General features: G+C 57.6%; 1 protein-coding gene across 4 annotated transcripts in view; it reads left to right on the top strand.

Annotated features, from left to right (window-relative positions):
* Positions 1 to 21,587, top strand: part of MAD1L1 (mitotic arrest deficient 1 like 1) — a 314,493-nt gene that overhangs the window by 111,145 nt on the left and 181,761 nt on the right. For all 4 annotated transcript variants that reach the window (XM_032326714.1, XM_032326715.1, XM_032326716.1 and 1 more), the window contains exon 11: positions 12,184 to 12,328. In XM_032326714.1, coding sequence (XP_032182605.1) covers positions 12,184 to 12,328 — 145 coding nt within the window. The remainder of the gene's footprint in view (positions 1 to 12,183; positions 12,329 to 21,587) is intronic.

The following is a 21,587-nucleotide window of genomic DNA, read 5'->3' as shown; positions in this document are numbered from 1 at the left end:
ATAGGACGTGTCCAGACAACGTGGCTATCATTCAGCCTTTGAAAGGAGGGGAAGTCTGGTACCCGCTCCAGCGTAGTCGAGCCTTGAGGACACGATGGTCAGTGGAAGAAGCCAGACAGAAGGAAAACACTGTAGGATCCCATTTATAGGAGGTCCCCGGAGTCATGTCTTCATACTCAGAGAGACAGGAAGTAGAGGGTGGGCGAGGGGCAGAGGAGGGGAGGGGACAGTGTTTCATGGGGAGAGTCTCAGTGTGGAAGACAGAACATTCAGGAGATGGCTGGTGGGGGCTGTACCAGTGTGCCTGTGTGCTCAGTGCTCTGGGAGTGTGTGCTTAGCAGAGGTTAAAACATATGCTATGTATATGTCACTGCAAATACAAAGGGCAAGGGACTTAAGTAGACGTTTTTCTAGATGCGCGATGGTCACATGGGAGCATTGGGACCACTGTGAGATGCCACCTCACGCTGGCTGGGATGGCCAGGAGCCGGGGAGGAGGGCGTGGCTCCTGGAGCAGTGAACTTCCGTCATCCTAAAGACCTGACACTGACACGTGGTGTCTCTGGAATGTGACTGTAAGAGATGGCAAGTAAACCAGTGTTGGTCGAGCTGTGAGGAACTGGAAACCACACAGACAGCGGGCAGGGTACCAGGCGGTGCGGCCGCTGTGGGAACCAGTCTGATGGGTCCTCAGAAGGTTCACGTGGCGTCCAGCCTGGCATGGCCATGTGTAGGGCTGTTCCTGAGGGCACTGAAAATGCATGTTCCCCCGCAAACCTGCACTGGAGCGCTGGGAGCCCTGCGGCGGATGGAACCCAGCAGTCCACCCAGTGATGTGCAGATAAACCGGGCGTGGTGCACCTGTCCTGCTGGGTGTCGCTCCTTCCTGATCAAGGCGTTGTGTGGTCTCACCTGGTACTGCGACGACAGACCTGGAACCCGTGGTGCTCAGTGAGGAGGGCCCTGTGTGCACGAGTCCACGGGGCTGGCACGTCCACACCAGGCGAAGCCACAGACACGGACCATAGGTGATGGGTACTGGGCTGGGCAGGGGCTGGGGAAGGGCTGCCCGTGGGCTTGGGGTGAAGGATTCTTCTTGAATATATGTTTGCATAGCATTGCAAATATACTAAAAAATACTAAATTGTTTAACATGGTGAAAATGGTGAATTTTCTGTAGATTTAATCTCAAAAAACAAGTCAGTCATGCAACAAATGGTTTTGTTATGGTAGTGACTGATAGGCTCACTGAGCAGCTGCCCCCTGCCCCCGTCCCATTCTGTTTAAGTGGGGTTGTGGGATGCACAGTGCAGGGCAGGTCCTTGGCCCCTGGTGGTTTGGGGACAAGGGTCAGGTGCGTGGAGGGGCACTCCTGGGGTGGGCTCGGTGCTGGAGTAGACGAGAGCTCAGTGGGACCTCAGGGTAGTCTGAACTCAGTGCTCATCATTCCTTGGTGGGGCCCGGGCCAGGGCTCAGGTTTCTGGGAGTGCGTCCCCTTGTGTCAGAGTGGGGCACTGCAATGGGGGCACCCACTCGTTGCGGCTCCCTGGAATTTGCCGGTTCTGTGATGGGCCATGAAGGGGTCACTTCAGGGAACATGGTCTTCCAGTCCCTAGGTCTTCATGTGTGATGTGTGGGAGCATGACCATGGTGAACTTGGGGCCACGGGAAACTGTGGGCACGTCTGGTCATCGGTCTCTGTATGTAGGTGGTTGCTGGAGCCTTGGCGTCTGTTGGCAAAACAAAGCTGGGCCTTGGAGCATTTTATGGGATTTGAAGTCCTTTTGCCTGTCCTCTTTGTCTCTGCTGGTAAGACATTTCTCCCGAGACCTGTCATGACCTCCATCCTGCCCGTGAGCTCCGTGAAGGCTGTCCCCTCGTGTCTGCTCTCCCTGGGTGGGTGCCCGACACTCGGTTTGCATTGATTTGTCGGCTGCGTGAACAGTGAGTCTATGGCTGCCTCCAAGCCAGTGGTCGTGCCTTGTACAGGCTCAGGACTATATCCCTGTCTGCAGGAGGAAGAAAGATGGGCCGTGGCAGTCGGTTCTCCTCATTGAGATCACACCCTTGCGTCTGTCCTGTCTGCCAGCTCCTTCCTTCCTTCTCTGATGGTGCTTCCTGGGGCCTGGCTGTGGAAGCCTTGGGGAGGTTTGGGGGCATGATGGGTGAGCCACAGTGTCCCCAGCCATGGGCCGGCAGGCTGGGTGTTCTTAGTGTTCTCCTCTTGGACCTGCTCTGGCAGATGGGCTGCTAGGTGTCCCTGCATCACCTCTGACCGGTGCGTGTTGTGGGCACTCACTGCTTGCAGCTGCTCCCACGATCTGCTCCTCTTCCGAGTCTGGCCATGGGACCACGTGGCATGTCTGGCACTGACACGACTGTCCTCTCTGTTGGTCAGGCTCCTCTTCTCCTCCAGAGATTTCAGAAAATTAATGGAGCATTTGTAATTACACCAGACCTTTATTTTTCTACACTATCTATTCAGACACTTTTGAACTTGGAACTGTAATATCCGGTCTGGGCAGTAGAGCTGAATGTCCACCACCGCCCCGTTACCCCTGCTGGCGCTGTTCGTTCAAACCCCCCTTGGGTGCACAGATTGGAAGGTGATGGGAGAGGCAGTGCCTGCAGCGTGTCGGGGAACGTTCGTGTCCTTGGCCCACGGTCCTGCACTGGCACGTGTTGGAGGCCAGGTCTGAAGCTAGCTGTGTCCCACGTGATGCTTGGCCCCGGGGCACACGCTGCAGGCAGTCGTCCCGGTGTGGCTGGAGCCCTCACGCGGCCTCCACTGCCTCAGAGGGAGAGCTGGGAGCCCTTGTGCCCGGGTACCTGGTCACCGCAGGGGCGTGGTCCTGTGGCAGGGGCCCTGCTCGCGGAGCAGAGCCATGCTCCCGCAGTCCCGACGAGCGCTGGCCCTTCCTTCTAAAGGTCATTTCTGTCTCAGTCAGTTGTTAAAGTTCAAGAGGAAATAAACTGCTTGGAGCTGGCATTTCTCAAGTGTCAGCTCTCCAGCCCCAGCCTTGCGCCAAGCAGGAAGTGGGGTTAATAAGTGAGCTGCTGTGTTGACACGGTGATGGGTGAGCAGATGCTTCTCTCATCTCAGCTTCACTAAAAAAACGTAAAAGAGAAACTAATGATTTTTTAAAATCTCATTTTCTCCTTTCATTTCTGTTGTTCAGCATGGGAAATGCTTTAGAGATGTTTATTAGTGGGGTGCCAGCCCTTAGAGAGCTCGTCCGCCACGGGCACCAGGATGTCATCCCCGGGGAGGGAGCACTCCTCCCCGTGTGCCCCCATGCAGCCCCCGTGTCCTGCATCCCTGATGGGGGCTCCTCCCCGGGGCGGGGGGAGACAGCGGCCCTCCAGGAGGCGGTCAGCTTCAGCGTCCGCACACAGGGGCCGCACCTAACTGGGTATTGACTTGTGCTTTGGGTCGAGGATGGTGAAATCGATGGGGAAGCAGGCAGGCAGGATGGGTTTTATTAATCAGGCAGCACTGGTGGCTGGAAGGATGCTGCCAGAGCGCAGGTGCTGGTTGCAGACTGTGCCGAGAGAGGCCGCAGCTCTGCTCGCCGAAACACGGCGGTCTATCGATCCTTGGCCCGCTGGGTGCTTCCACCTTGGAGCTGCTAATGGGCCACGGGCCGACACCAGAGAGAGATATGGGGGATCTGCCGGCTCGTCTGCCACCCCCTATCCTGCCTCCGTGCCTCCTGCCCTCCCCTGTCAACTTAGAGGAGAGGCCGGGTGGAATGCCCTCTAGGGCGGCTGCACACCGTGCCCCCAGCTTCGGACGGAGTCATGGAGAAGGTGGGAGGACACCCAGCTCCACTCCTCCATGGAGCCCCAGTGCCCGTGCAGCCCGACTTTGGAGCTGCCCTGGACGGATCCCCAGCTGCCGCCTTCACATGGGGCATGGTGGCCGTGGATTAACACTGGAGCTGCTCTGGTCCTGTGCAGACGAGATGGTCTGGGAGTCTTACAGGAAGGGATGGAAGTGAGCGAGCTGATGGTGCCTTCGGGCATCATGTCTCTGAAGAGGAATGAACACTGCACGTGCACGGCCCCGGGCCCTCCATGCCAGCAGGTGTGTTTGTGGCCGCCAGCAGGCTGGTGGGGAGCACCTTGGGTGGGGTGTGTCTGCCTCCTCCCTTTCCGAACCTTAAGTCCGGCACGTGTGGTAGAGGCAGGGACCAGTAACCAGTGTCTGCAGGGGGCCAGGTCATGAATGGCTTTTGCCCTTTTGGGCCACAGAGTGTTGCATGAAAGTGGCCACAGATGCGGCATGAACAGTGGTGGACGCTTAGCCGAGCTCGGGTGAAAGAACAGGAACACGGCCCCTTTGGCTGGGCTCCTGCCCAGCCCTGCTGCCTGTTGTTCCTCGTGTGACTTCCTGTGTTAGGACCAGGACTGTGCACAGACCCTCATCCCCTCAGCAGCTCCAGGGTGTGGCCATGGCGCCTGAGGACGTGAGGGTCCGAGTGCCTTCTGCCTCTGCCACATCCTGCCCTGCTGAGTCTGGGTGGCCTGGGGTGGGTGATGAGCTCATCCTGCCGTGTGCCTGGCACGCCCGCACTGGGGGACGCGGGGGCTTCCCATGCCTGTGATTCGGAGGCAGCCCCACCTGTGTGTTTGCAGGCTGGGGACGGATTGGCTAGACCACATGATTCATCACAGTGGGACTGAATTGCAACCGCAAGGTTAATTCTCCTCACATCTCAAGTGGGGTGTATGGTGCAGACCCAGCCATCCGTCTGGAGATGCTGGGGCAGCAGGCTTGTCCAAGGCGGCACCGGGCCACGGGCAGGGGGCCTGGTGTGTGCCTCCTGCCCCTCCTCTGGGCAGGTTCTTCGAATCCTTCCTTCTCTGGTTTTGTTTCTGTTGTTCAGGCTTGCATTTTTATTTTTCAGAGAAATGTGTAATGACACTTGGATACATTGAGGACGGCATTCGGATGGCCTGTGTAAAGACAGCCACGTGCCACCCGGCCTGGGCATCATGGGGCGCTGGGATGAGGCTCGCTGCTCTCGCCGAGGTGGCCCCTCTACTGAGTGCTAGCAGGACCCACAGAGGAGGTGCCACCTGCCTCTGTCCTCTTCTCGCTTCCTTCCCCCCACACGTGGTTCTTGTTGTACCACAGTTAGCACGCGGCAAGACTGACAGAGCCTGTGGTTGCGCTGCTGTCCCTGAGACTTGCCCTCGCGGTGCCGGGCAAGGCTGGCCCCATGTGGGGAGGGTGCCCCCGTACACGTGGGGCTCCGGGCTGGCCCGTTCCCTCGCCGGCAGGGCTGGGGGCCGTCTCCTGGGATTCCTGCGGGTTGGCAGGACCGGGCTGCTGGTGTCCTCTGTCTGCAAGCCCATCGCATGCTGGGTGGCCCAAGTTCCGCCGTCTGTAGAGACCTGGGCTGCTCACTTCTGCTTTCATCTTCTGTTACGCACGTGCTTTGGCAAGTGTACACGAGCAAATCTCAGCCTGGGGTCTGTCAAGGAGGCCTTTCCCAGCATGGACAAGGCTGCATGGTGGCTACTCCACCCCGGCTGTTAATCCACGCCCCCCACCCCCAAGGGCAGGCGCACGTCAGGGGACTTCATGCGTGCTCTGCTCTTTCCACATTGTCTCCTTAGATTCCCTGTCACCTTCAGGCAGAGCAGGGCAGAGGTGAGTGGCTTCCTTCTTACTGGGGAGGAAGTGGAAGGTCAGGCTTGCTGGGAGCATCCAACCAGTCAGATGCTGAGTGGGCCCCCGCTGGATCTCTCCAGCAGGGCAGTCCAGGGCTCTCTGGACGCCGCCGTCAACGCCCCACTCTCCTGAGTGCCTTGGGATTGGCAGTGGGCTGTGTGGGGTGTAATGGCTTCCAGGCAGTGCACCCAGCCCCAGCGGCGGCCAGAGCCTCACTCGGCAGGGAGCTGGGAGTAGAACCCTGCCCGTGGCACAGGGCTGCCTCTGGGAGAGTGTTTCTGTGTCCCTGCCTTCTGGAGCTGCTGTGTGGCCCCCTGCCACATTCTTAGGAACATGGCTGGGCATGTGTTTCTTGTGGCCAGAGGATGTGTGTGCCATTTCGGGGATGCTGTCTCGTTGGATGGTTCCGCTGGGGCTCCTCAGGAAGGCATTCCGTTAACATATGTGTTCAGTGCTTGTCACTGGTGGATCCCTCTCGAGCAGGCCAGGGCACACTGTCCTCAGCCTGGCCTTGAGCAGGGTCCTCCTGTGCCTCTCGCCCTCCCTTCCTCTGGGTCAAGTTTCCCCAAAACCCATCTGTGTCCCTCTGATGTCCACTCCCAGGAGCCCTTGCTGCTTGCTTGCTTGCTTGCTTGAGTCCCCCCCAGCTGGGCCGTTCCCATCCTTTCCTGAGGCCTGGACATCTGTTCTCTTGTCCTTGGCTGGTCTGGGAGCCCCGAGCCATCAGTGAACTCCAGGGGTGGGACTGGGGGTGGAGCTTGCGTCCTTCAGAACCATAAGACGTGCCTTTGAAGGCTTCATGGTCAAACTCAGGTGTAGAGTAATGAGTCCATTCCTCTTTGGCCTGGTGGAACACAGTTGGGGGCAGAGGCATTAAGCGGATAAACACATGTGAATCTAGAAACTGTGACGTGAGCACAAACAACAAAGATTTAGAGCAAGGTGCAGGAGGGAAGCTTGTGATCTGATGGGCGTCACCTCAAGGCTGTGAGATGGTCATGGGAAGTAGGAGACCGTTCCTGGCCATGTGCCCACCATGTGCCTTGACCGGGGTAATGGAGGCAGGAAGACTGGTAGGAGTGGGAGGGGGCTGAGGTGTGGGGCCTGTCAGCCCATTTAGTGTGTAATGTGTTGCTTGTCTGTGATCTGTTGAAAATGTGCTAATCCCTTTTACCCCCTGCCCCTCCACCCTGCTACTATACCTTCCAGAAGGAAACCCGAAGTCCATAGGGAGTCCATGTGGCACGGGACCCAGTGGCCAGCAGTGCAATCCCTCTGGCTGGAGGCTGATCCTCTCCAAGCAGCCCTCTCCCTGGGGATGGCTCTGACAGGTGCTCCCTGTCACTGAGACCACCTGAAGCCTGCATGGTCCCTTGATCCTGGAGGATAGCTGCTCTGTCCCCTTCTCAGCACCTGGGCCCCCAGTCTCTCCTCACCCAGGTGGTGGGTTCTCCCTGGCCTTTGCCCGCACACTGACCCCTCGCAGTGCTCTAGATTGGCTGGAGTTTGGCCTGTCTAGGGCTCTGTCCATCCTGCCTTGTCCCTTGGGTTCGCTCCGTCTGGGTGTCCTGCCTTGTCTTTGGCCCCTTGGCATCCTGGCAGCCCCGAGCCATCCAGCTGCTGGTGACCCATGTTAGCCTCTAAGCCTGGTGTCACACAGCTTGGGTGTCCTGTGTCCAGGAGCAGCACCTGACCTACACGCCAATTACACCTCCCTGTGTTGGATCAGCTGACTCTGACCTGCTGTCCACTCCTTGGCCCTTAGCCCTACCCTGTCCTTTCTGGGGCTTGCCCCTTCTTTTTCCTAGACAAAGAGACTTCTAGAATGTTCAGCCTCTTAGCATTCCCTGCTGAGCCTTGATGGAGCCAAGAGCTTGGCAGCCTCTTTGTGGGTGCAGCTGCTGCCAGGGCCTATCGTGTCTGGGGCTGGACCTGTGTGTGTCTCTTTGTCCCGACTCAGCCTGGGAGCCTGAGTACCCTAGACAGAGAACAGGGTCACCTATTTGAGGGTGGTTTGGCCTGGACAGTGGCACTGTGGGGTGCACAGGGCCTTGTGTGAGTGAGTGAACTGCTGGGGACCAGAATTTTCCTGTCTATTAAATTGGAGAAGTTAGTGGTTTGCTCTACATTTCTGAGAGCCTGAAGGCAGATGCTTTAGGGATTTTGCAAAATCCCTAAATAAAATAAAATTTTGTTAATGTGAATAAAATTTTGTTAATGTGAATAAAATTTGTTAATGTGAATAAACTTTTGTTAATCTTTTTTTAGTTTTGCACAAAAGTGTACTTGGTAGAAATCAGGTCCATGTTGGAGACCCCATGGCTTAGCTTGTGCTGTGCTGTTAACGTCCTTGGGCAGCGGTCTGCGGTGGTCAGCATAATCCCACGCTATGTGCCAGCACCTTGTCCAAGTGCTCTGGATAAAGGTTTGCTTGGCTTGGAGTTGTTTTGGGTTCGAGTCTGGCAATGGCTGTTGGCGTTCACATACTCCGTGTTTACTAGCCTGGCAGGACGAGGCCCGGGCCCCGCACACGGAGCAGAGCTCCGCCAGGGGATGACCGCCCTTCTTGCGATACTGCAGCGCCCTGTCCAGGTCCTTCCCAGAGGTGGTGGCCGGTGCTTGGGCTTTCTGCACACACGGGGAGGCTGATGTTCTTCCCGGGAGGACACAGACAGCTGTGGGGGGCGGGGGGGGGCGGGTGCGGAGGTCACACGGGGCCAGAGCCTGCTTCTGCTGCGTCTCCAGGAAGGTCATTAAAATGTCTCCTGCTGCTTCAGAGTAAGCTGTGTCCTCTGTTCCCTGAAAGTGGGTGTTCTCCGACCGGGACTTTGCTGAGGAGGCGGACGCTAAGGGGCCGCAGTACAAAGATGGTTCTCCGAAGCTCAGACCTCGTCTCCCGCAGCAGACACCCGCTCAAAAAGGCATTGATCGATAGGCATGCCGACTTCGCCTTCAAGCACTAAGCGCTTTGTTTTGGACTCCCAAAGGCTTGCGGAAATGCCAGTGACCCCAGAGTTCAGCTTACTCTTGGAACTAGCAGTTTAATGTTTTATGAGTTTTCTCTCCTCCGCTTCCCAAGAAAGGCTGAGGTTCACCGGAGAAGGCATCCCGGCGGGAAGAGTTGGCCATCCAGGTGCTGGTGTCATGGGTCAGGGCCCTGGGCTCGGCGCATATGTGGAGCCTCTTTCTGCCCCTCGGTGTGTAGGGGAGAGGGCAGGGCCATCTGTCGGCTGGTAGTTTGAACAACTCTTTTGGGGCACTTTAGCCGGATTCATGGAAACGGAAAACCGTGCTCCTGTGGGAGGCTGGGCTTTCTTGGTTCCTGAGGGCCTTGCTGTTCCTCCCGCTCTGTCGTGGGGGCCGGCCAGAATCCCTGTCGTGGGGCCGGCCCCCTGAGTGTGCCGCCAGCCGTTCCTCTGTCTCCGCAGAGTTCGTATACAGACCTCCTGGCTCCTTATCCTCGGCCTGCGCTTTGCTTTCCTTTGCAGCTGGGTGGGCATCTAAACGGGGGTGGGGTGGGGTGGTGGTCTACACTTCCTGTCTCTTACTTGCTCCTCTGCTCTAACACCCTTTGCCTTAAGCCCCGTCCTTGCCCACATTGGAGTCACCCTCCCCTGCTCCTTTCCTGCGTGACAGACCCGTGCCCTGGATGCCCCGCCCCCCCGCCAGATGTCCTCTCATGTGCCAGTCATACCTGTGTGTGTGCCTCTCGACCGTCTTGTGCCCGTGGTGGTGGCTGAGTGGTGTGCACGGGCCCTGTTTTGTGAGTGGGGGGTGGCTGGGGGGGAGGCTGTCCCAGCAGAGCCTTGTAGAGGTCTGACTCACTGGTCCCGCGGTGCCTACGGCCCCAGGAACTGACTGCTTTCTGTAGGGGCTGCTCTGTGACGTCATGGCTCTCTCCTTCCGTCTCGGCTGTGGCTTGACAGGTAGCAACAAGGACCCTTCGTGTCATGTTCTCTTGGTTCACGTGAGCCGTGCGGTTTCTGTGCCCCATCAGCCTGCAGACCCATGAGGTCAGGCCTGTGTTTCTCATTCCCCGGGTTTGCACAGGACCCACAGAGCTTGTCGCTGGGGCCTGTCGCCGCTGGGTGAGTGGCTGAGTGCCTCTAGCTGCCGATGGCGCTGGGCCCTGCCACAGAGCGTTCAGTGGTGTCCCTTGTGCTGCCCTCAGGGGGGAATCTTACCTTCCCTCCGGCTTTCGGACAGTTGAGCACCGACCAAGTGTCAGGCCTCGGCAGGCCTGGGGACGCAGGGCCAACAGCCCTGAGGGTGGAGCTCATCCCACGGCTGCGGGCATGGTGCCTGTCCCGTGCCTGCCCTGCAGGGTCACGTGTCCTCTGGTGTTACTCCTTCCCTTCCTGCTTTCCTGGAAAGCATCTCACCACTGGGAGAAGCAGGTGTTCTTTCTAACTGGGCCCAAGGGCTTTGCTCACCTGAGCTCAGCCCCAACGCTCTGAAAGGCCCAGTGACCTTTCCGTGGGGGCCGCCAGATGCACGGGGGTGCTGCCTCTGAGTTGACACACTTGTTCCTGTGACATGTCAGGACTGGGCTGGGCTCCAGTCAGACACTGGGGGGCCAAGGCCTGCTGGTGCTTAAAGGGCTTACATGGTGAGCTGGCAGCCAGGAGACGAAGACACAGGCATCCTGTGCCCCAGCTTGTCCCCGCCCAGTTGCCACCTGCTCTTGGGGTGGTCTCCCATCTGACCCCCCCACATGGCTATGAGGGCATTGTGCTGCCACTTTATGGGGCATGGGGCTTGGCAGACTTCCCCAAGGCTTTCCCCACCGAGCTGGTGGTCAGGGCAGCTTCTGAGTGGCTTGGGTCGATGGAATGCTGGCTGTGGTCTCGCCTTGGCATGTGTGAGTGAGGGAATGGGGCTGGTCGAATTCAGTCGCCCGTGTTGGAACATGGATTCCAAGCCCTCGTGAGCTGCCTACCTGAGTTCAGTGATTCTGGGGTCGACGTCACAGTGCTTGATTATCAGGTTGGCCTATGAAGAGTTTAGATGGAGTTAGAACTCAAAATAGCCTCTTAATAGGACTGTTTCAAGTGGCTCTGTGTGCCTGTTCTTATGTATCTGGTCTTGGAGCACCTGGAGGGGCGGGAGCGGTCGGTCAGGCATGCAGCTGGGTCACACCTGGGTGTGAGACTCTGGGATGGCCGAAGGGGGGTGAGAGTGAGGGGCCCGGTCCGTGGTCCATGGTCCACTGTCTCCTCTCTGCGTGTGTCCCCTTCACTTCTATATTGAAAAACAAAACTCTGTGCTCATGTGTGGGAGAGAAGAAACGGGCATTGTCTGTTGTCCCCATAGATGAAGGTTTTCTTCAAGTTGAGTGATCAAAGCTGAAAGGCTGCAGTCAGAGGCTGGATGTGGCTGAGCCCGTAGGTGCCCTCCGCGGCCCTCAGCCCGAGCCTGACGTGCTCCTGTCTCCCCGGCGTCGCTCCTGTGAACGCCCCGCAGCCCCCATGGCATAGTCCAGATGTATGTTCTGCTTCCCCGGGGCTCTTGAGATGGTAAGGATTTCCTGTGGAAAGAGGCACCTTCCCTGCACGGAGAGGTTGGCTCCTCAGTGAGGGTCCTTTCCCAGGACGCCTCCCTTCCCAACCGCTCTCCACAGATCTCGCTTCCTAGGGGGCTGCCCTGGTCATCGTCCCCTCCATCAGGCCCTGGGGACGGCCACCCCGGGTGTAGACTAGTGAGGCTGTGTGGTCTCGGGAGTCAAGGATTCTTCTTCCTGTGCGTGCTGGGCACTGGCAGCTATTGAGAGCACGTCAGAAGTAGAGGGTGGTCCCTGGCAGGACAGGGGCACTAAGAGCATTTTGGGGGAAAGAGAGGCAAAGACCAGGCTCCGGAGGTGCTTTGTGGCCATGCCAGGGGGTTGGGTGTTAGCTCATGGGCCGTCAGGACTGTGGGGTCCTGAACGGGGCCACCCGTGGTCTTCTGAAGGGTCGGTTCCGAGGGGGCTGGCCTAGGTGGGGTCCACAGGGAAGGTCGGTGTGCTGGGATTGTGGCCCGTCGAGCAGCCACCCCGGTGCCCCGGTCCCCTGGGGTGTCCTCACCCCTGCTGGCGTCCGGCTGGGCTGCGTGGGGAAATGGGCCCAGCTCGGGCAGAGGGGGCTCCCTCACCCCAACGGCTGCACATCTGGCTGCTGGGATCCGGATGGAAGTGCTTGCTGCTAATTTAGCTCATTCAGAAGTGCTTTCTCCCCGAGCGCTGTGTTGCCGACAATTTTCCCCATTGTGTGTGGGGTTGAGCTCCCCCTCCCCCCCGCCGCCTGCGTGTTCTGGGATCACCCTGGGTGTCTCTTTGAAATCCAGAAACTCCTGAAAAGCTCTAAGTAGCTATTCACCAGTGAGGAAATGGCAGCGTGCCGCTTGCACGTGCAGCTCTATTTTGGGACCAGCGTGACGAGCGTGTCCTGGTCCCGGGGGGCCCGTGGCTGGGGTGGTGTCCCGCGGGCCAGGTCTCACTGCTCTGCCCTCTCGCCTTTCTCATGCAGCGCCCGCGGGCTGGAGAAGGCTCGGCAGCAGCTCCAGGAGGAGGTCCGCCAGGTCAGCAGCCAGCTGCTGGAGGAGAGGAAGAAGCGGGAGACGCAGGAGGCCTTGGCGCGGAGACTCCAGAAGCGGGTCCTGCTGCTGACGAAGGTACGGGGTGTGGCCGGGGTGCCCGGGCTGGCCCTGCTCGGGAGGCCTGCTATCCCGGCCTGCAGCCGCCAGCCTGTTCCTGCCACGTCTAGCTAGAGCACCTGCTCCCCAGACTTGAATGGTAGTCCAGATCGCTACCAAGGGAAGGGCACCGTTAACCACAGTGGTTTATGTGGTCTGACTGGTCATGCTTGTGTGGAGCTGCCTGTGTTCTCCCAGAAGAGCGCCCACTTCCCTGCATCCAAAGCAGAGTCATGGAGGCTTCCTCAAACTGGCCTTTTATCCTGGGATGCTCTCAGGTTCTTGAATCCCAGCAAAGACTTCAGCAAACCCTGCTGGTTCCTTTGGGACTCAGAGGGCCCAGGTGTGGGCCCCCTTCTGGAAGGCCATCCCACCACCTAGTGCTCCGGTAAGGGGCAGGGCTGGGGCTGTGCTGACCTGGTCCGCAGGCAGGGTCTACCTTGCCCTAGGCTGTGAGCGAGGGCAGCCTTCCCTTCCTTCAGGGACCTGTGGGCACAGGGTAAGTGGGGGCTGGCCTGTGGCCCATGGTTTGGAATGAGAACGGTCTCTGGGGCCAGATGCCCTGGGCTGAATGTTCTTGTTCCCAGCCTTATGGGTGGAGACAGGGCTCTCTCTAATCCTCCTGTGCCTGACAAGCTTCTGATGTCTAGCTGGACGGAGTCTGCAGGCAGCATGTTACTTAAACATTCCCTTGGTTGCTGAAGTTTCAGGAGACAGGGGCGAGAGAGCCTGAATCTGGCCCTAGACATTCTCCAGGCACGGATGTGGGCTGTCCAGCCTGTTGGCCAAAGACACCTTCCCGCTGCCCCAAACCCCACACTGTGTGGGCCTTGTAGGCCATGCCAGGGAGAGACGGTCTACCTGGGGGACACCAGGAGTTATGCCTCATGTTCTCAGCCTCTGGGACCTCCTGCTTATGAAGCTTGGAGGGGACAGTCCTATTTCAGCTACAAAAAGCCTGCCATTTCATGGCTTCTCCAGCACATTCTTTGTCATGCCATGTTGTCACTCAGAGCCTTGACATTACTCAGGGTCCTGGGTCCAGGGGGCTTCCCAGGTCATGCTCGGCCAGCCTTTGCATAGAGGTCCCTGGGGCTGCCCCCGACATCCTGGCTCTGCGGGTGGTCTCTGCGGGAGAGTCATGCAGCGTCCCCTCATGCGCCATGTCCTGGATCTTATCTTGGCAGCCTTCTGGCAAAGGTGAGGACATGGTCCTTAGGCCTGGGTGCTTGTGGTGGGTGACGGTCAGGGTTACGGAGCCGCCTCCTGGTGCCGCCACTTCTTTTTCCCTTCCTTCTCCAGTGTGTACTGTGTGCCACCAGCTCATCTCTGCGCGTGGGTGGGTTCATGGCCCTTCCAGCACTTACAGTCTCACGGGACAGGAAGCAGTGACACACGTTTGCTAATTGTGATGGAAGTTTTCCTTTTTTTACATTTTTGTTTTAGAGAGAAAGAGTGTGCTTGCATGCAGGGGGTGGCGGGTGAGGGCAGAGGGAGAGAGGCTCCCAAGCAGACTCCCAGCTGGGCATGGAGCCTGACAGGAGGCTCTCTCTCATGACCCTGAGATCGTGAACTGAGCTGAGATCGAGCTTACCGCCCAACCAACTGAGCCCCACGCTCATGCCCTGTGTGGTGGAAGTTGTTGGAGCTGAAGCCGTGGCGGAGCTGGGGCCAGAGAGTCAGTTTGTGAGAGTCTCGTGCAGGATTTGGGGACATGGGCATGAAGGGGTAGCCCGTGCTGCCGGCATCAGTCCAGACCCTGGAGGGCAGAGGGAACAAGAGGTGGATGGCATGCCTGCCCGGAGGGCACGTCCTCGGCTCAGACGGAGGGTCTTCATGTGGCTGGGGTGAGGGACGCCTGGACCTGATGTTCTGTATGTGGGAGTGAGGCCAGGCTGCAATCCCCAGCGTGGGAAGCTCCCTTGGAGAATGTGCTCAGTCCGTCTGGGTCCCGGTTTTGCCATCCACGGAGCAAGCAGGGCTGTGGTGTGCTAAAGGAGCCTCATGGGCCAGCCTGACTGGCTCCCGTGTGGACAGTGCTCGTGAGGCATGTGAAAACCACGAAGGAGGAAACGGGTAGGAGGGCCCTGAGGAATGGAAACCTGGGACCACCGCGCCATCCGGCAAGTGCACTCTGGTGTTTCCCCACGGGCTGCGGAGCCAGCGTGTGGAACAGGTGTGTGCTCCCCCGCATTCACAGCAGCCCAGGTGCCTGGCTGCAGGGGAGCTGGCAGAGAAGACGTGGCACCGGCGCACAATGGAATATCGCTTCACTATGAAAAAGAAGGAAGTCCCGCCATTTGTGACAACGTGGGGGGGACCTGGAGGGAATTGTGCCAAGTGAAACAAGTCAGAGAAGCACAAATACTGCATGATTTCACATTGGGATCTGAACACGCTGAATTCATGGATACCGGGAACAGATTGGTGGTTGTCAGGACAGGGGCTGGGGTGGGCGTGGTCAGAAGCAACTGACTTCACTTGTAGGATACATCATAGACGGAAAAATACGAGCCACAGATACAGGGCGTGCCCCCTGCTCATGGGGGATGCAGCTCCCCTCCCATCCCCCAAGTGTGCGGCAGCCTAAGAGCTACAGGTCTGTTTGGAAGGGGGGGCCACAGGATGCTGTGGCTGGTCGGGAGTCTTCGTGGGGATCCCGGCACCGCCACCATGTGTTTATGCGTGGGCATGCGGTGCTCCGTCTCCAGTGCTGTCTGTCCGGCCTCGTGGGAGCTCTCACGGCTGGATCTGTAGGAGGCCCTGGGCTTCTGGGGCTGTCCTCCCTGCGAGGTCTGTCCTGGTTAGCATCCAGCTGGGGACGGTACCCTGCCCAGCCTGGTGGCTGCTCTTCTCCTGGGACGCAGTGATAAGGTCTTGTTTGCTTTCAAACAGCTACTGCTTTTGTGTTTAATAAACTTCATTTTCTAGAACAGTTTGCGATTGATAGAAAAAAGGTAAGGCTAGCTCAGAGAGTCCTCACGCGGTCTGCTGCCTTCCGTCTCCCTTGTACTGACCCCTCACGTCAGTGTGGTGCGGTCATTACTGGTCACGAACCAGACCTGACCGGCATCACTAACTGACGTCTGCGCTTTCCTCCTGTTCCCTTAGCTAACCCTCCGCCCTTGCTCTGTGCTGGGATCCCAGCGGGACTGAGCGGTCACTTCTCCTTGGCTCCTCAGGCTGTAACGGTTCCTCCGACTCCTCGGCTTGGATGACTCTCATGCCTTGAGTGTGGCTCAGATGTCCTGCAGTGGGGCCTCGGCAGTGGCAAGGCAGCGGCTTTCATCCTCCTTGCCTGGGGGCAGGGCACCGGCCGTGACTTAGCTGTGTGGACAGGCTCGCTTATGTGGCCGAGCTGTGTCTGTCAGGGTGTGTCCGTCCGTATGGTGGACTTGGGAACACGGTCCCCGTGCAGAATAGCTCCCATTCCAAATTCTTGTACGTGAGATTTGACTCTCCTTCCTGTTGTGTCAGTAATTCAGTCATTTATTTATAGCAGATGGGCCATGAATATCGACTGTAGGTTTTGGTTTTAGTCCAATGCTACCTGGTTTTATGGCCCCGGCGGCCGGGGGCTCTTCCAGTCGAGCCTCCACGTGGGGGTGGAGCCCTTGTACTTCTTCATCTTTTGTGCTGCAGGGTCCCTGGGCACGTCCTGAGCATCTCCTGCCCAGCCATGCACCAGCCACCCCTCCAGGACCCTACCTGCTGCCCTGAAGGGCAGCGTCAGGATCCGAGTGGGCATGGGTGTGCTGGTTCTTTGAGGCCCTATCAGCTCACAGAGCCAGGAAGCCTGTCTGTGCATGCATGCACGTGTGCATGTCCTAACTCGTGTGTGCGCGTACCCAGGAATGCTGCCCTGGGTCTTTTCCCGAGCTCCCGTGAACTGGACGGGTTCACATGGACGTGTCCATCTCCAACCCACACGTGTGGGTCATCCCTGTACCCCCCAACCCCGACACCTGCCGTCTTGTTAGCCCTGTTGATGACTTTTCGTATTCCCAGCTTTTTGTTTTGAGATAGTTACACATCACAGGAAGGCAAGGATAGCACACAGGTTTCCTTACACCCTTCACCACTTCCTTGGTGCTTCCGTTCTATGTCATGGTTCCACGAACTGATACGGGCACATGCTTGTGTATATCTGTCTTCTTATCATGTGTGGCTTGGCATCGCCGCCACTGGCAAGTCGCTGCATGGCCTCACACATGCCCAGTCACACCCACCTTACTTGCCCCACAATGGCCTGGGCACAGCAGCCACTCATCCATCCTCTGTCCCTAAAGTGTTATCCTTTCAACAGCATGGTAAACATGGAATCGTCTGGCATGTGGCCATTGGGAGACTGGCTTTTCCACTCTGTGGATCTTCCTGATCTGCCCAGTTTGTGCCCGTGTCAGTGTGTGGTCCCTTTTTGCTGCTGAGCAGGACTCCATGAAGCGGGCACGCAACAGACGTATGCCCGGGCGTCACGTGGTGTTTTCATGGCTTCCAGGTTTTGTTGTTACAAAGGCCCCGACTCACGACGATGCCCAGGTTTTGGGTGGCTGTGAGCTTTTTTCCTCTGGCTGCGACTGTGGAGCCTGGCATCAGTGGCCCCTGGGAGCTGGGGACAGGTAGTTCCTCACCATCCTGGAGGTGGTAGCCCAGGGGCATTTCTGGGGCGGCAGCTCCGAGCTGGTGTCCAGGCGTGGGGAGTGGGGACATGGGCCAGCACGGTTCTTCCATATGCCAAGCCTGCGTTTGCTGGTTTTCTCTTGCTGCGGTGGTTCCCGATGGGTCTATGGCCATGGGTAGCAGTGGACATGGCACGAGGGTGCTATCTCACAGTTCTGGGTGGGCCTGGCTGCTTCGTAGGACCTAGGGCCCCAGGTCCTAGCAGACCGCATCGGGTGGCAGCCCCAGCCTTGTGGGGTGCTGGTGCAGAGGCTGTTGGGGAGAGTTTGCAACAGGTTGGCTGGGCGTTGCAGGACCATAGGGGTCCCATCCGTGCTGGCTGTCCTTGCTGCTGCCGCCTGCTCACGTTCTTTCTCACACTTTCCCTGAGGCCCCTGAGGCCCTGGGGCGTCGAGGCCACGCTGCATATCTCTGTGGCTTTCCTGCCCACACCAGCAAAACTCTTTGCTTCTCCCAGCTTTTGTGGCTTAGTTTGGGGCCAAGGCAACCTAATCCTTTGGCTTTCAGGGTCCCTGAACTTAGTTCCATCTGCAGAAATGTCCCCATCTTGCCGGGTGACCATGGCATATCGTGGCCTACCACCTGCGTAGTTACGGATGGTTTATGCTGTGGATGCCAAGTCTTGGAGACTTAGGCACCTACAAGGCCGGTGGGGAGCACAGATGTGGGGAGTGGACCTGCGCAATGGGATAGGGTCTACCGGAAGATGGGGTGGGTGTGCCACCCAGAAGGGGCAGCCCCTCCCGGCCCCAGCTGCCGTGTGCCGCAGGAATTGCCCAATTCTGGGAGAAGTCAGCACCCCTTCTATGAAGTATGCCCACTCACAGATTTCCCATGGGTCAAGCAGGTGTGCTCATTGTGTGTGTTGAAGGTGACCGGGAGGGACTCGAGAGCAGAGAAGCGGTTGCTGCACACAGGGCCCGTGGGTCCTGTGTTCATGCTAAATGAGTCCCTCTGGAAAGATCTGCCCGTTGGCCATGGGCAGGTATGGGAAGAACCTTCCTGTCCTCGTAGTGGCCATGCCGCTGTCCTCCATATCTTCGGATCACCACACCAGGGGGGCCAGCGGCTGCGAGCCCTCTCTGTTGGCCGAGTTAGAATCCCTGTGGGCGAGCCCCGTCAAACCAGTGCCTCATGACTGGAGCTGGCAGCTGTGACCCCCACCTGCGGACCCCGTGGCCCTCTGTGCCCAGACTTTGCCCCCACTTTGTGAGGTTTTGGCCTGGCTGTCTTCTTGGGCATTTTCTGTCCTGCAAGGTGACTGTCCGGGTCCCAAGGCATGAAATTTCCATTTTCTCTGTCTCAGCAGGTTGGAACCCAATGGCCCTTCCTGGCCTCATTCCATCCTCGCCCTGACCCCTGGCACTCATGGGCCTTGCTGAGTTCGGGAAAGAGTGGCTATTGATTGCCTGGCACTGACTGATGGCTTAGACTGACTGTTGCTCGAAGGCACGTTCCCGATGGGTCGATAGCAATCTCCCGCGCAGCCCTGGGTCCGGCTCGCAGGGTCCCGTCTGGCCAGCCAGGGGGATGATGAAGTCGTTCATCAGGCCTGTCTGTGTGGGCGGGGGTGCGGCCGGCCTGCTGCATGCCAGGGGCACGCCCACTGTGTGGCCATGATCGTAGTGACCCCGTGGGCTTGCAGCATGTCTGTCCCACCCCAGCCTGGCCTGCTCCTGTTCAGGTGCATCCTCCTCAGGGTGCCTCCGTGGTGTCTGTTCTTAGGCCTGATATTGTGGGGTCTTTGGTCTTCCCCTGTCCTTGCTGAGGAGAGACCCCCCCCCCATGCCCTCCCCTACCCGTTCCCCCCCTGGCAGGGTGGTGTGTGTGGCCCCCTGCTGCCGCCGCAGCTCAGCGCCAGGCCGACTGCAGGCCTGCCGGCTGGGCTCTGTGCGCCCGGGTCCCGTTGCGGGCCCTGTTTGTGTGCTTGACATTTCTGCTTACAGTGCTTGGAGCGTGTGGCTTTATTTTGAGACCTTATTAAGCGGCTCCCGTCTCAGGGTTTAATTGTTACTGATAGCTGAGAGTGTAATCACCTTGGTAAAATACCATGACTATTTTAAGCAATTGAAAATTGGCTTCCAGAACTGGGTGAGCACAAACCATTTTCCTATTTGAAATGAGCTATTTCCAGTGTGCCCCTAATATTCCACAATATGGTTATAGAATTTTGTTATTTATAGAACCTCAGCAGTAAAAGCTAACTTTTTAGCAAGAAATTAAAAAAACAAATGAAAGCAGACACTTCCCTTAACTCTTTTATCTGTATCCTAACTGTTCCCTAGCCCGAATTCCACATTGCACTGGTTTCTGAGAGGAGGATGCAGGCCCCGGCTGTCTTACCACCCTGGGGATCAGAGTGCGTGGTTTGGTAGTGATGACGTCCCACCCTTGAAAGATTCCCTGAGTGAGGGGGTGGCCCTGGTGGTGGTCGTGGTGCTGGGAGGGCTGGGTCGAGGTCCTGGCTGGGGAGAAGACAGGTGGTCGGAGGTCCTCCTAGGGGCTTCCTTTGTGTCAGGCATGCCAGGCTGTGGTGCTGGCGGGCAGAAGATGTCCACCATGTGGGCTCAGCGTCACCGGGGCTGCAGGCTGTTTTGCGGACACCCGCCCTGTGGGCGCCCCGGGTCTGTGCCAGAATGTTGTGACTCTGGCTTCGGTAGAGCTCTGGTGGGCTGCGGGGGTGCCCCACTGTTGTTTGGGTCTGCTGGTGCTCAGCGAGGTGGGCCCTCCCCGTGTGGGGGTTTAGAGCTATATGCCCTTCTCTCGGGGAGTTCTCTCCATATTCTGACCACAACTCTCTCGTGGGAGATGCATACTGCCACATCTCCCATCTGTGGCTTGCTGCTTCTCTCTTGATTGTGTCCGTTGACGAGTAACGGCTCTTAATGTTAGCGCAGACCAGCTTACGGATTCTGTTACCTTTGCATCAGCACCTCCTGAGCCTTGGTGACCTCAGTCGCCACAGTTGTGGCTCCCAAAATCATGGAGATGGTTAGCTATTCTCTTCTGACTGCCTTATTGTCTCACCTTTTACGGATTGACGTTTGGGTGTGACAAGCCGTGGGTGTTAGGCGCTTTCTCCCCCAGGTGCTAACTGGATTTACCCCGGTGATCATCTTGCCACATATGCAAACACTGAATCGTATGTTGTATGCCAAAAAATAATGCTATGTTTCAGTTATACCTCACTTAAAATTCTCAGAAAGATTATTTTTTCTCTGTTGAACATGCATTTGGCACAGCACCATCTGTTGAGAGACCAGCCCTTTCCCGTGGAGTGTCCCGGGGCCTTTACCACCCGCCAGTGGTGTTCCTGGACGGTCCAGCTTCTGGATTCTATGTTCAGTTCCATTGCCTCTCTCTGTCTGTCTTTTTACCCTGCCACCTTGTCTTCAGTAGTACAGCTTTATGATGTGTCCGCACCTGGTAGTCAGCCTTCACATTGGTTCTTCTCTAAGATTTCCTGGCTCACTCTGGTCCTTGCGTATCCTTATATACATCAGAATCCATTTGTCCATTTACGTGAAAAACTCTGCTGGAATATGATAAGGATTACAGTGAATTTGTAAATCAGTGTGGGAAGACATGACATCTGCACGTTGTCTTCTGAACGAGAACATCCCATGTTACATGCATTATATTAGACACTTTCCCAAGCATTTTCTGTTTCCAGTGCAGTTTTAATGGCCTCTCTGAGGACTCTGACCTCGTATGTTACTGGTGTGCCGAGATGCACTTGGGTTTTGGCTGCTGCCCTGTGCACAGCAGTCGTGCTGAACTTGCTCCTTGGAAAGCAGCTCTGGCAGAGCTGAGCCTGGCCTCTTCCTCTCCAGCCTTTGTGCCTTTCATTTCCTTGTTTTCTTTCCCCTCTTATTGCTGGGACCACCCGTTGACTGCCTTGCGGAAGTGATGCGGGCTCTGTCCTTGTGTGCAGATCGGGGAGCTTCGGTACTTCGCCGCCAATGGTGAAACGTGCTGTTTGTTTCTGGTGGATACTGTTTATTGGATTAATGGAATTCCATTTTTTTTTTTTTTTTTTAAGTAATCCCTGTGCCCAGAGTGGGGCTTGAGCTCCCAACCCAAAATGAAGGGTTGCACACTCCACCTACCCAGCCAGTTGGGCCCCCCTATTTGTTGTTTTCTAAAATGCCTACCCCATCATTTTTGATGTGGGTTATTTTTCTTATTGTTCTGTTTCGAATATTTTCTCATAATGTCTCTGTAAGAGCCTGTAAGAGCTGGCTTTCACGCAAGGTTCCCGTGCTCAGGACCACAGTGCAGGCAGATGGGGTGCTGCGAAGGAATGGAGGGGACCCATGCTCCCGCTCCCGTTTCTTTGCTGTCTCATCCATGGACCCTGCTGGAGTGAGCTCTGCGTGCTGGCCTTCTGGGGCACAGTGACTGCATAAGCCTGTGCTCCAAACCCAGGTGTGCCTCCTTCTAGGGGACAGAGCAGACTGGTGAGAGCCTGGGAGCACTGCTGTGGTGACTTTGCTGAGCTTTGGAGTCTGCTAGGAGTGGGGCCCCAGGTGACCCTCTGGTGCTGGGGCCTGGTCAC

This window comes from Mustela erminea, chromosome 20, assembly GCF_009829155.1.
Source record: "Mustela erminea isolate mMusErm1 chromosome 20, mMusErm1.Pri, whole genome shotgun sequence".
NCBI classification, from domain to species: domain Eukaryota; kingdom Metazoa; phylum Chordata; class Mammalia; order Carnivora; family Mustelidae; genus Mustela; species Mustela erminea.
The sequence above is the reverse complement of the archived record's forward strand: the minus strand, read 5'-3'. Positions and strand labels throughout refer to the sequence as shown.